Here is a 15088-nt window from a genome sequence, read left to right on the forward strand (position 1 = left end):
AAGGTAGGTACATCTCTCAAAGATGCTCTAAAAAAAAGATCTGATGTGAACCTGCATGCTGTTCTTGAATATTCAATGTATGAGACCTTCATTAACCAAGAGAACTAATTGAAGACACATTTTTCCCTCCCTTCTTCTTAGGGATCTGACGAACAATCGAATAGGATGTCTGAATGCAGACATATTTCGAGGACTTACCAATCTGATTAGGCTGTAAGTACGTCATCTCTTTCCTATCAAAAGAGAAGCGAGCATTTGAACCGGTAGCCACATATTTATGAATACACCTAGGATATGTTTAATTCAAGTAGCAAATGTTGTAGGGGCCTTAAAAAGAGTAAGGCACTAGGGGTCTCAGTTTAATGAAGGAAATATAATGTTCTCAGAATATAAGGGTACATTACCACACCACACTCATGGACACCCATGCTCACGCCCATGCTGGGCACACCTGCACACACACACTCACACACACACGCAATGTAGTACATGCATTATGTGAGAATGTTCACGTTCATGCCTAGGGATGATAGAAAGTGTTGCTAGTGTAGGAAAATTTCTTGGAAGAGGTGACATCTGAGCTGATGGTCTCTAAGATTTGTAAAGCTCTGCATTGATAGACAAGAAAAGAACCATTGGTGCTTGTAGGTAGAAAGGAGAAAAGACCAGTTTGTAAAGGGTTTCCCAATGGACCTGCAGTAAAATAACCTTTTGAATTTTGCCTCTGACCCTGTGATTTGGGGTGTCAATTTTCTGAGCTTTTCTGTTTTTTTATCTATAAGTAGGATTCATAGTACCTCAAAGTTGTATTAATTAATTAGTATTTAAATTATCTTTATCTCTGTTATAATTTATGTATAAGAAAAATGTAGAAGAACTCTGGATATGCTATAAAGGATGTTTTTATTTTGTTTTTAGGCGGGTTATCTGTCATGGAGCTTTCTTTTAGAATATTTGAAAGACAGAGGCTTAGATCTGATTTAACAGTAGGAGGCTACTGAAAGACATTTGTGTGGGAAAATGGCACAAAATCGCCTTTTAGAGATGAGCCGTTCGGGAAGAGGGTTCAATGTGAAATGCCAAATTCAGAGCAGAAGGTCTAGGATAAGAGTTGTCTGTTCTTGGTTATTTCTCCTGATAGCTTTTTAGAGTGTTTCTTGTATTTCATTCAAATTACCTTTTAAAAAATAGAGGCTTAAACAGCGAAATTATTCCATCCTTACAGTAAGGGAAGAAATATCAATTTTTACAGTAGAACAAATTGCTCCCACTTCTTAGGAAACTTGTAGTTGTTTTTTGGTGTGTCCTTCCATTTTGGGGGGAAAGCTATGTGGCCTAATTTTTTTTCTTAAATAAAAGATTGATTGGTATACAGCTTTACAAAGGCTTGAAATCAGTTCAATCAGTGGCATTTTAATTCAAATGGCAATTTGAATTAAATTCAAGCGGCAATTTGAATTAAATTCAAGCGGCAATTTTATTTCTTTTGTAACTGGATTGCAAGCATTTTATTTCAGTGCTCTTTAAAAATTTTTCAGAAGGTTAGAGGGTACAGATGTTTTGTTTACAAACTTTATTTTTGTTCAGATCGAATCAAAGTTGTACACGTAAGTGTGCCTTTCCCCCAGGTGTTGTACACTGTACTCAATAGGTATGAATTCACCCAACCCCTCCTCCTCTCAGTTTGATGTTCATTGAGATTTACCTCTAAATGGTGATTGATTAGTTGCACTTTGGTATTGAATACCTGTGTTTGTTTTTGCATTCTTGTGATATTTTACTTAGAAGGACGGTTTCCAGTTCCCTCTGGTTGTCCAAAAAGATGCTAGATCACCATTTTTTTTTTTTTTTTGCAGTTCTTGGTCGGGGCTGGGTTTGAACCCGCCACCTCTGGCATATGGGGTCGGTGTCCTATTCCTTTGAGCCACAGGCACCTCCCCATCCCCATTTTTTCTTATGGCCAAGTAGTACTCCATGGTATGCAGATGCTACATTTTATTAATCCATTCACTTTTTGGTGGCTCCTTGGATGTTTCCACATCTTTGCGATTGAGAATTGTGTTGCTTTATACGTTTGAGTGTAGGTGTCCTTTTTATAAAATGACCTTTTTTTTTCTTTCGGATATATACCCAGCAGGGGGATTGCTGGATCAAATGATAGGTCTACTTTAAGTTCTTTGAAATATCTTCATACAGTTTTCCATAAAGTTGGTAGTCCCACCAATAGCGTATGAGAGTTCTGTTCTCTCTGCATCTCTACCAACTTCTGTTGTTTGGGGACTTTTTAAATATGAGCCATTCTCATTGGACTTAGGGAATATCTCTTTGTGGTTTTGATTTCTGCTTCCTTAATGATGAGAGATATTGAGCATTTTTTCCATGAGTTTGTTGGCTATTAGTATTTCTTCATTTGAAAAGTGTCTGTTTTATGCCTTTTGCCCACTTTTAATGAGGTTGTTTGGTTGTTTCTTACTAATTTGTTTTAGTTCTTAGTGGATTCTGATTATCAGCCCTTTGTCAGATGTATAGCATGCGAATATTTCCTCCCGTTCTGTGGGTTGTCTATTTGCTCTTAGACTATGTTCGTGGCTGCATAGAAGCTTTTTAATTTGATCAGGTTCCATTTATTGATTTTCGTTGCTGCTGTGATTGCCTTTGAGGTCTTCATGAATTCTTTGATTAGCCCAATATCTGTAATAGTTTTTCCGACATTTTCTTCTATGATTCTTACAGTGTGCACCAGACACCATGCCCAATAGGAATGTTCTTTTTTTTTTTTTTTTGTGAAAGTCTTTTCTTTTTTTTTTTTTTCAGAAACCTTTCAGGGAATTTGTTTTCTTCATTATCTCAAGGAACTTTTGATTATCTTGGCTCATTACGGTCTTTGTAAGTAAGAACTTTTTCTCCTGGTTTGATTGTCTTAACTTTGCTTTTGAAAATTAAAAAAAACAACAACATTTATTATATGGTCTGGAGGACTTCATGGGGAAAGTTTTGTCCATTTGCAAAAACTAGAATCTCACTTGAGAGCCACCATTCACCTGGAGAAACATTCATTAAACCTTAATAATGCTTTTCAGAATAGGATAACTATTTTCTCCTTAAAATACTATAATCTGTATTTAGGGTAAATAAATTAGTAACTGTTTCTCTTTGACTTTGATTTCAAATCAGAAAATGTTTTGTAGTTCTACTAATAAAATCCTAAAGTATAAAATATCCCTTCATATGAGGAATGTGTAGTAAGAATACTTTATACTTTAGAGGTTAAGTTTTATCTTGTAAGCCCCAGCTCCAAATCAAATTCACAGTTCATTACTGACATTTCCAGGGATGTTATTTAGAATGGCTGCTTTGTGAAACCAGTGTAAGATCTTAATTCGCACAGTTCTCTATAGCTTTAGAGTCCGTTTTTTGTTTAATAACGTTTTCTTAACTGCTAAATTGCATAAGAGTTACTTTTAAAAGTAACTATTTTCCTCTTTCATGTTTACATGGATGGAGCTGGAACATATTTTTCTTAGTAAAGTATCTCAAGAATGGAAGAAAAAGTATCCAATGTACTCAGCCCTACTATGAAACTAATTTATGGCTTTCACATGAAAGCTATAACCCAGTTATAACCCAAGAATAGGGCGAAGGGGAAGGGGGGGGGGCCAGAGGGAGGGTGATTGGTAGCATTACACCTGCGGTGCATCTGACAAGGGTATATATGAAACTTAGTAAATGTAGAATGTAAATGTCTTAACATAATAACTAAGAAAATGCCAGGAAGGCTGTGTTAACCAGTGTGATGAAAATGTGTCAAACGGTCTATAAAACCAGTGTATGGTGCCCCATGATCTCATTAATGTACACAGCTATGATTTAATAAAAAAAAAATAACTATTTTCAGATAAAACTTAGTAGAGCTCAGACTTAAGTTGTACTACTTTTATTGGAATTGCATTGAATACAATGTTTTTAAAATGTCCTTCACGCAATCCATGAGATGGTCTTTTCCAGGGAATTCTTAGGCAGCTTGCTCTGTTCACTGCATGCTGACTTCTCCCCCCCTCTCTGTTCCTTTCCCATCTCTGTCATTTCAGTCTCACTGTGGGGTTTCCACTGGGGCTCAGCTAACAGGTCAGGCTCCCAGCTCCCTCCCTACTCACAGACATCTGTGTGCACTTGCAGAGTCTCACTGGGTGGGACTCTGCCTGGTCTGTGTTTTTAGCGCCACCACTGTTCTTACTCAGAAGGCTGCTTTTGAGCGGGAACATCTCCTTTGACATGTTTAGTGAGCCCAAATCAGCCATTTCTGGGAAGTCTGAGAAATAAAAAGGATTGCAAAGGATAATCTGGCTTTGAGGTCTTGCATAGCAGGAATGTGGGTTGTATTTTTGTCCAAAAAAAGAGGGAAAATTGCCAGTGCTAGTGTCAGGAAGTTTATCCTTCTGGTATTGTTTTTAAATTTATTTTCTCTTTGCTGTAATCCATCGCAACCCCTTCCCTTTCTTTTTATTCCTGCCAAATGAATGAGGTAAACCCTGAAACAGCACACTGACTATGATAGAAACCTATACAGTTACATTTGCTGTTTGTACTTTGTTTTTTTTTTTTTTTTTTTGAGACAGAGTCTCAGTATGTCACCCTCAGTAGAGTGCTGTGGCATCACAGCTCACAGCAACCTCAAACTCTTGGGCTTAAGTGATTCTCTTGCCTCAGCCTCCCAAATAGCTGGGATGACAGGTGCCCGCCACAATGGCTGGCTATTCTTTTTTTTTGTGTGTGTGTGCTGTTGTCATTGTTTAGCAGGCCCAGACTGGATTCAAACCCAGCAGCCTCAGTGTTTGTGGCCAGCGCCCTAACCACTGAGCTATGGGTACCAAGCCAGTAGGAGATATTTTTGATTTGTTGTGTCTTTATTTCTTAAAATTTGTAATTATATAATGGTGTCTTTTGATGCATAGCAGAAAAGTATCCGAAATAGTCCCCACCCCTGGTGAGCTCAGGATCTAGTTAGGCATATAGAATATAATCATAGGATTTAGTCTTACATTGCTTTAAGTTGTTGTTTCCCTGCCAAAATCAACAGCATTTGTAGACATTTAGGCCAAGAACATGGCAGTGATGCTGAAAAGCTGGGGGAATGCTTAAGGATCCAGTGGTAATGCCCTACACTTAAAGATAAATGGGGAGAAACTTGATAGAAAGGAAGGGGTTCCCTGTTCCAGCACCCTGAGCTGCAGGAGCTTGCTGTATAGAAGACGGATATCTGACGAGCAGTCTTTGTTTGTGCACCAGCTTTGATGCAAAGCAGAGGCCAGAGTCAGTGAGGAACAGCTTTGGGGCCGGGGCTCCGCGTACACATCAGCATCAGCTTCTCAGAAAGGAAAAGTAGCAGCCCCTGCGTGCCACAGGCCTGGCGAGGGTGCTGGCATTGTGCTTTTCAGGAAAAGCATAAAACTAGAAAGCAAAGGTGCTATTTCATGTCCTTCACTGGGCTCCGTTAATTTGTATTTCTGTGTTAAACAGAGAATTCCAGACTGAGTATCTTTTGTGTGACTGTAACATACTGTGGATGCATCGCTGGGTGAAGGAGAGGAACGTCACGGTCAGGGACACCAGGTGTGTTTATCCCAAGTCACTGCAGGCCCAGCCAGTCACGGGCGTGAAGCAAGAGCTCTTGACGTGCGGTAAGGGGGACACCCAAGTGGAGGAAGAGCTTCCCAGGTTTTGACCCGCTACTGTGTTTTTCTTGGCAAACTGTAAAGTTCTCTTTACGTTGAATGGAACTGGAGTAATCTCCGTGGATTTGATAACACTTAGTTTATGCCAACAGTTAAGCAGCTGGATTAAAAAGGAATTTCCTTTTTTGTTTTTTGAATTGGTCTTTAAGGTATCTGTTTCTAGGTTCTGAATACCTTTCTATATGCAAACCAACTCTAAAAAACAAAATAGATCTTCATGTTTTCTATCAATTGGCAAATTAGGAATTGGTTGATTGTAATAAAATCTTAGGATACACACGTAGTGTTTTTTAGTAGGACTGTGAAGTGGTGTAGGCTTTTTGATGCATAGTTCAGCAATATGTGTCAGTGTTCTTTAAAGATTTGATAAAATTAGATACACTAATTCTAAGGAGTTAAGCCTTCGAAAATGATCAGCTATGTATGTAAATCTTTGGATTTTATATGTAAGCATATCCTAAATCCTTGAAAATAGAGTATTGCCTTAGTTACTTGTGACACATCCTTTCAATGAATGCAACTGTTGAAAATCGTGATTTTTAAAGACTATCTGAAGACATGAGGGAAATGACATGTGCTATGTGTTAAATGAAAAACAAATTGAAAAGCCACAAAAACCCGACAAATCAAAAATAAAGTCCTAAAATGATGGAGGGAGATGGATCCCAGTTCAGTCTTTATGTTTGGAAATTAACAGTCCTATCGTATCTTTCCATTGGTCTTTATGATTATTATTATTATTTACCATTGTTTCATGAGTAAAAAATACTCATTGAATAAAAACTAAGATTGATGAAAAGAAGCGGTGAATTAAGAGCAAAGAAACAAAGCTCATGTTTAATGTTCTTACCCCTCAAAAGTAGCTAATGTTAAGTGCTTTTTATATTATCTTCTGGACCTTTTTCCTGTATTTTATCAAACTCTAATGGTATCTTATAATCTTTTTAAAGTTAAAATAATATAAACTTATTTTCCTTATGTTCTTGTCATTTAAAATAGGTGGCTATCAATCCATTGTATAGCCGTAACTGTAATTTAACAACAACTCTATTATGGTCAATTTAGCTTGTTACTAATTTTTCACTCTGGGAATATTGGAACGATAAATTTCTTTGTATATTTTTTGCATATTTGCTACTATTCTTTAGGATACTACTTAACTAAATGTAGAATTATTGTGTTAGACAGCTGGACTAAAAATGTAAAGGCTTTTAATGAGCCAGAGGTATTTATGTACTTTTTGTCTTATTTTTCACTAGAAGGAAATATATCCCTTTTAAAAAAGTGATTGTAGTATATGGACTTTAAAAGATTTTTTTGCTTTCTTCTTTAAATGTTATAAATTTTCTGCAATAAATATACATTACTTTTAAAACCAGAAACTAGTGTTTTTAATCAAAGGTAATACAAACTCCAAAATGTGTTTACAATTGTAAATATCAGCATTTACTTACCACAGATTCCATTCTCTAGATTGAAATATTATTTTTACAACCCGTTCTTTAGTTGTTGTCTGTGGTCGCGTTATAGATAGTCTTATGGTACAACTGAAAGGAATAGCTCTAAATGTCAAATCTGAGTATGAAATGGTTTCATTTCAATTTTGCTTTATTTATTTATTTTTTCATTTTTAACTCAGTAGCAGCCTGTTGGTATCAGCATTGGAATTCTGGTCACTAAAGAATATTTGTTTTTCTATTTTTATAGTTTTATGTAGCATTTCTGCAACTTTTCATTGTGGGGCGTGGAGATGGTAGGGTCTCTGCACTGAATCTTTGCTTCTCTGTCTTTAGATCCTCCCCTGGAACTGCCTTCTTTCTACATGAGCCCGTCTCACCGGCAGGTTGTGTTTGAAGGAGACAGCCTTCCCTTCCAGTGCATGGCCTCTTACATTGACCAGGACATGAAAGTGCTGTGGTACCAGGATGGGCGGATAGTTGAAACTGATGAGTCGCAAGGTATCTTTGTGGAAAAGAACATGATTCACAACTGCTCCTTAATTGCAAGGTAAATTTTTACTGAAATCTTTACCTGTAGATGTTGAATCCCTTCCTTGAGTCCAAATTGGTGGCCTTGAAAATTCCTGGAAACATGTATTCCAGTAACTTCTGTTAGGTATTGAAAGTGGCGCACCTCATGGGGGCAGGACAGAACTGTAAGAGGGACTTTCCAAGGGCAAGCAGTGTAACCTAGTTCTTTGTACCCTCAATGAACCCCAAACAATTTAAAAAAAAAAAGAAAAATAGGAAGCTGGATATTAACTTCTTTTTCTTAATTGAAAATTTCTTAATTTCTTATCTTAAATATGCTATGTTATTGAATCATAAAAGCCAAACCTGGGCTAAGTTTTGTTACGTTCAATTTCCCTTTAATTGCCTTAAATGAAGTTGGCGAAGATGAACTACTTAGATGCTCAGTTCATAGGTGTTAGAATATAAATCCTGGAGTGTGTGTGTGTCTGCCATTTATAATCTTTCCTTCATATTTGAGAGCGTTAAGTAATAGTCATAGAAGTCTTATGTCACTTCCAAAACAAACAAAAAAAAGAAAGTGTTGCTAAAAGAAAAGAAAAATGTATGAAGATTTCAAGATTTAAGGAGAAAGCTCTAGCTTCAGTTTCATCTTCTGAGAAAATTGCACACACTTGATTGTTGTCATTCTTTGAGATGCCAGGTTTTGGACAATTACCTTGGTACAAAGCAAGTACTGTGGGTGTGAGTCATTGTCAAAGAAGACGTGAACATTATTATCTGATCTGAATCTGAGCTTTCATTAAGTTGGAAGTGTCCCAGGAGGCACACATGTCCCATTTGGAAGGAGTGTGGTAATTTAAGAATGCAGTAAAAATTTTATTTAAAATTCATGGGTGTTATTTTTTCAAATGGCTCCTAAGATACAGGACATAGGGACATAGTTTGGGAATTTAGTAATGGGAACCACCATATATTTTTTTGTTTGTTTATTTGTTTTCTGCTAGAGAAACCTTGTAAAGGTAAAAAGACCAAAGAACTGAAAAAAGTTTGTGAACCTCTGAGTTAAGGAATGATTTTTGTGACCAAAATTATTTGTATAGTTCAGTAAGTTGTTTATAAAGTCAACTGACAACTTTCTGGTGGTTTAAAGTCAAAATTTTTTTTGTGTCACTCTATCTTGAAAATATTAATTACAATGCATTGATTTATTTTCCCAACCTAATTAGTAAAGTTAATAAATATTTTCTTTGATGATTCAAAATATAAAAGTGCCTCAGGTCTTTACTGGAACATTTTCTGTACCCGTTAGTGATTTAGAAGACTTAGACAAATGTGTATTAGACAAATGTGTATTAATTTCATGACAGAATTTTATAAGTTAACTAAAATGATACATCCTTTTTGTCTAATTATTTCTTATCATTTGTGTCTACATAATAGCAAAGCATAATAGGTCACATGGGGGGAATAAAGGTTAATTGAAGGCTCTGGTATTTGCTCCTTAATTAATAGGTTGTTATATTAAAGAATTATGAGTTCATCTTGAAAATTGAATTTACTGACAGCTATTTAGAAATACAGCTCTTTTATAAGTTGAAATATACCTTCACATGGAAACTTCCTTTTGTAAAAGTATTGACTGGTAATTTGCCGAATCTTTTTTTTATAGATTTAACTGGTTGTTTGAGGTAGAACCGTGTTTCCACAAAATATTTTACATTAAATAGTTTCTTAATTACGTGCTTTGTAATGGTATTCTCCTTTTTTCTTGCTTGAATGTTTTCCTCGGAATCTGTGAATAGGTAGATGGGACTTGGAAGCTTCTCCAAGTTTTGCTAAAGAGAGTATCATGATGAGAGCACCATTCCTGTGCCCTACAGTGCTCTGCTCTCCCTGTTTCTAGAAGGAGAATTTGCACGCATTATGGTCACTGCCCTTTTTTGATACTTCTCTTGTCACTCTGGCATTTTGGGGGAGGATCCCTTTCCTTGTTTGTCTTGATTTTCTACTGAAGGCCTGGAAAGGAGGGGTCATTGTGCTATTTGTTCTTATCTGGCAATGCTGGGTACTCAGTGTGCATTGAGACGCATTTGCTACATGAAAGATTGAAGCCCATCCTGTCTCTCTTTTTGCCTAATCATATTTTTCCTCTTTTTAAAATCTTTCCTCATGCAGTGCCTTAACCATTTCTAATATTCAGGCTGGATCTACTGGAAATTGGGGCTGTCATGTCCAGACCAAACGTGGGAACAATACAAGGACTGTGGACATTGTGGTGTTAGAGAGCTCTGCGCAGTACTGTCCCCCGGAGAGGGTGGTGAACAACAAAGGGGACTTCAGGTCAGTGATGTGCACACACAGCTGGCCTCCCATCCTCAGGAACAGGATTTAGATCTGTATACATACATACATATATATAGATATACACACACAGACGTATATATCCTTACATGTCTGTCTAAGGACTGCCCTTTAGAATGACATTGGCCATACAGGGAAATGAAAAAAAAATAAATAAATAAAAGACACCCGAGCAGTGTCTCAGACCTTTTGATTTAAGAGTCTCTGAAAGTCATTTTTAACGAATGGTTTTCTTGTACAATTTAAGAACGAGGGAGGCATTTTGGGTATTCTGCTAAAAAAGTACAAACTCCAGACAGGAGAACGGTACTTTCTGTCTCTTCGGCGTCTCTTTTATGAGTGAACTTTAGAAGTTTCATTGCTGCGTCCCGTGTACTTGAGGCTGAGTAGGCCTTGCTATCAGGAGAAACGTGTCTCTAATTTTCTTTCCCCATTTAGTTCTTCTGGCAATTAAGCAAGAAGGACTTTGGGAAATGAGAGGTATTGGGTAGCCTAGAACTGGGAAAACCATTGGATTCCCAGGTGGGTTTGTTGAACTCTGTTAAAATAAACAGAATTGAGTTAAATTTTTCTTTTTCTTAAGTAGAAAACTTAGACTGTGTGAGAGGTAAGAACTTTTGCTTTAGACTCGCCTTATTTTCAAAGTTGTTTTAAAACATGTTTGTTGTGTCTCAGGGGTTTTAATAATGAACTTATAGTTGGTATAAACAAATATATTTTCTAAAGCACCGTAAAGATCATTTAATACCCAGTTTCCGTCTATGCTGGGTATATTTGTTGCTTCCTGCCTATAACCCAATGTTTCAAGGGTGAGGAAACAACTTTAGTGTGAATCTTTCAAATCCCAGGTGAAGAAGCAATAATAACTTCATAAGCTCGGCGAGTTTGTCACTGTATTTTTGTCCTTAAAAAAAAAATTATCTTTGACATGCGTATATGGAAATCAACCTTTATTATCACCAACAAATCTTTTATGTAGACTAACTATTGGTCTATAATATTTATATTGCATGCTTTAACGTGAAATGTGTAATATTTGTTAATTTTGTTATATTCAAAATTTGAAAATAATCCCAATATGATGTTTACCATCTATGCTGTATTTTCTGGTTTACTTATAGTGTTTGAGGGCTTTATTTTTTTCAAAACAGAAGAAACATCTAAATGTTTAACTGATTAATGAATTGTTTATTTTTTGTCACTCATTAAGATATTATACAACGAAACTCCCACTGCATGGATAAGATTTAGTTTAGTATTGCTTGATCTATTTATGTAGTTTTTGGTAATGAAGTCCATTTTGGTGTGACTAATACTACAATTTAGTGGTTATTAAAAATGTATTAAATATGTTCAATTCCATTCCTAGTTTTGGAAAAATAGAGCTCAAACAACAAAGTTTTCACCCAACCCAGTTTCAGTAACCCTTGTCAATAGGATTGAATTGACCCGACGGGTCCTGCTCTCTGACTTTCACTTCACTGTTACTGTAGTTGATGTACCTCTGTTTCCTTGCTCTATTAATTCTTCTAGATGGCCCAGGACGTTGGCAGGCATTACTGCATACCTGCAGTGCACTCGGAACACCCATGGCAGTGGGATATACCCCGGAAGCCCGCAGGATGAGAGGAAGGCATGGCGCAGATGTGACAGAGGTGGCTTCTGGGCAGATGATGATTATTCTCGCTGTCAGTATGCAAATGATGTCACTAGAGTACTTTATATGTTTAATCAGGTAACTGGAAAATCTTTCGATTTACTCAGGTCTTGAATAAAACATGGTATTCAAATCAAATAAATAAGATTCTTCTCCAAAGTACTAGGTAAAGTAAAAGGATTTGATGCTTTGACTTCCATTGACTTACCTGTCTTCTGGGTCAGGTCTCGTTTTGTAACCTATGGTCAAGGCCTCTCAGGAGTCCCTCTTCCTTTCCAGTCGCAGCCTGACTTTGTGCCTTAGTTTGAGTATTTTTATCATCTGTATCCACTGGACAAAATCCCAGCCACGCTTCAAGTCCATGTGGAAACCGACCTCTTGGGTTCCTTTTATAGTTCTTTTGTTAAAGCATCACAAGAATGGAGAAGCATGAATCCTATGTACTCAATTTTGATATGAGGACAATTAATGACAATTAAGGTTATGGGGGGGAAGGAAAAGCAGAGAGAGGGAAGGAGGGAGGGGGATGGGGCCTTGGTGTGTGCCACACCTTCCGGGGGCAAGACATGATTGCAAGAGGGACTTTACCTAACAAATGCAATCAGTGTAACCTGGCTTATTGTACCCTCAATGAATCCCCAACAATAAAAAAAAAAGGGAAAAAAATTAAAAAATAAAATAAAATAAAAGTAAACACACACAAAGAATACTTGCACTACTCATAAGCCTTTTATCTTTGCTTCTGTGCATCTTTTCTTTTTTTTATTGTTGGGGATTCATTGAGGGTACAATAAGCCAGGTTACACTGATTGTAATTGTTAGGTAAAGTCCCTCTTGCAATCATGTCTTGCCCCCATAAAGTGTGACACACACCAAGGCCCCACCCCCCTCCCTCCGTCCCTCTTTCTGCTTCCAAACCTGACCAGACTATAGGCAAGTGGAAATGGCTCCTGCGTAAGATATTTTCTTCTGTTCCTTAGCATCTAGTATCTCCTTTTTGTGATGGTTGGTGCTCAGTGTTTGAGCCAATAGCTAAACAAATATAAAACATTGCTGGCAATGCACGGCAGTATAGAAGCGTGCCAAATAAGTGCTTTATACTCCCAGGTGGAATACTCGGGAAAGGCTTTATTAAGCAATTGAGATCAAAATATGTGTAGAATTTGAATAAGCAGAGAAGAGGTAGATGGTATAATATGTTAACTTGATGTATTTTTATCTATCACTGTATTTCATTCCAAATTTAAAAAAAATTCTCTGACATGCATTTCCATTAAAATTCTAGTTTTCTTGGGCCTGAGAAAGCATAAAAGTTCTCGATAATTCTATAATAAAGAGTTTTTCAGTTCATTGTCATGTGTTAAAATGCAAAATTAAAGTGTCAGAATTCTGTTGATCATTTTGCAATGTCCCTTTGTCAATCATTTTTGCCTTTTCAACGTTAGATGCCCCTCAATCTCACGAATGCTGTGGCAACAGCTCGACAGCTCCTGGCTTACACCGTGGAAGCCGCCAACTTTTCTGACAAAATGGATGTTTTATTTGTAGCTGAAATGATAGAAAAATTTGGAAGATTTACAAAGGAGGAAAAATCAAAAGAGGTATTTTTTTTTAAGTTCAAACTTAACGAAAACAGTGCCAACAAATGGTAACGTGATCGATTTGAATTTGAATTTTTTGTAGAGCCTATTTGCATTGTTACATTTGAACTACATAAGCTTTTAAATTATTTTGCTGAGAAACTTCTGCTTCACCTGCTACATACAGTCACTTGTTCGTTCAGTTCTTGGGCATTAAGGTATAGGTATACCCTGGCTATAGCAGAGGGAGCCAATGGGAAGACAGCATTCTGCCTCTGCCTTATGGATTGGCTGGAGCTGCTTGGCTGGAGCCTTCTGGGATTTCTGTTCTGGGAATTAAGGTATAGGTATAGCAGAGGGAGCCAATGGGAAGACAGCATTCTGCCTCTGCCTTATGGATTGGCTGGAGCTGCTTGGCTGGAGCCTTCTGGGATTTCTGTTCTGGGAATTAAGGTATAGGTATAGCAGAGGGAGCCAATGGGAAGACAGCATTCTGCCTCCACCTGTGGATTGGCTGGGGCTGCCTGGCTGGAGCCTTCTGAGATTTCTGTTCTCCACTAATGTATATGCTCATCTTTCTTAATGTGACTTTTAGTCACAAAGAGCTTGTGTTAAATGCTTTTATGTTAAACTGCCTTTGTGTCCTGGAGAAATGATGAGCTGTTTAGGAACTTTTTTGGGAAATGATTGGAATATACAAGTCATAAAAATTTAACAACTTTGAAAAGGGGTGCATTTAAATGGGGCCGTGTTAAAACTACAATATGCTTGTCAACATGATATTCCTTTAGGGGAAAAAATTGACAGCCACAGTCTTCACAATGAGTGAGCAGCAAACAAACAATATTTTGAATAATTTTTAAGAGGCAGAATTAATATATATTTAGGCCTTAAGTTTCAAGCTACTTGAAAACTTTATGTGTACTATTTTTTTGGGGGGGGGTGATGTAATCACTTATATAAAAATTTTAGAGGCAGAGGGACTCTAGAAGAGGTTATAAACAGAAAATCAATGAAAATTAAAGATATATTCAAGATTATGCACTTAGGTTACGACAGCCTGAAAACGGAGCTCGAGAGCCCTGATTCTAATCCATAAGCGTTTTCTATAGTATCCCATTTACCTTCTAATACAAAGTTGTTCTCTTTTTCTATTCTAAAAATATTCTGTACACAGCTGGGGAAAATATTTAACAAAGTCTACATATTGCTTTATGTAGGACATCTCAGATCCATTATTATTCCTAAAAAGTACTAAATAAGCCTAAATTGTTTAACTAAGGATTTTTTTTTTTTTTTTTTTTTTTTGTAGACTAACTGTTAACATCTTACATTTTGTTAAAAAGGTTTGGAGCTGTGGCCCTACTGTGTTATCCACTTTAATTGATAAGGTATAGTTATTAAAGGAGGGAAACGGGAACATATACGTCAGTGGGCCCCTTACTTGACTGAGGACAAGATAACTTTTCTGCCTTGGTACCCCAATTTCAAAGACTGATTTTCTAGGGATTTTTATTGCTATTTGATAGTATGTCTGGCCATAGCCTGTTTTCCTGTGGTAAATTTTCTTAGCACTGGAAAAGGCCATTTGGGTTCTGACTGGTAACATTGTGGTAACATTGCTCTATATTTTTGCTGACAGTCATAAGTTAGCTGCCACAGAATTGGCAGTCATTTCCTGAAGTGGAACATTTCAAATTACTGGAATAATGGCAATGACATTTGGAATGTGGACATTGAAAGGAATTTGCTATCGTATTTAGTCCCACTCTGCCCTGTTTTGAA

The 15088-nt window shown here is 36.9% G+C and overlaps 1 protein-coding gene across 2 annotated transcripts in view; it reads left to right on the plus strand.

Annotated features, from left to right (window-relative positions):
* Window positions 1-15088, plus strand: part of ADGRA3 (adhesion G protein-coupled receptor A3) — a 105729-nt gene that overhangs the window by 56838 nt on the left and 33803 nt on the right. The window contains exons 4-10 of one of the 2 annotated variants that reach the window (XM_053577782.1): window positions 142-213; window positions 2815-2886; window positions 5518-5678; window positions 7526-7739; window positions 9881-10045; window positions 11600-11801; window positions 13169-13324. In XM_053577782.1, coding sequence (XP_053433757.1) covers window positions 142-213; window positions 2815-2886; window positions 5518-5678; window positions 7526-7739; window positions 9881-10045; window positions 11600-11801; window positions 13169-13324 — 1042 coding nt within the window. The remainder of the gene's footprint in view (window positions 1-141; window positions 214-2814; window positions 2887-5517; window positions 5679-7525; window positions 7740-9880; window positions 10046-11599; window positions 11802-13168; window positions 13325-15088) is intronic. The other variant, XM_053577783.1, reaches the window with a different exon arrangement.

Source organism: Nycticebus coucang, chromosome 23 (genome assembly GCF_027406575.1).
Source record: "Nycticebus coucang isolate mNycCou1 chromosome 23, mNycCou1.pri, whole genome shotgun sequence".
Taxonomy (NCBI): Eukaryota; Metazoa; Chordata; class Mammalia; order Primates; family Lorisidae; genus Nycticebus; species Nycticebus coucang.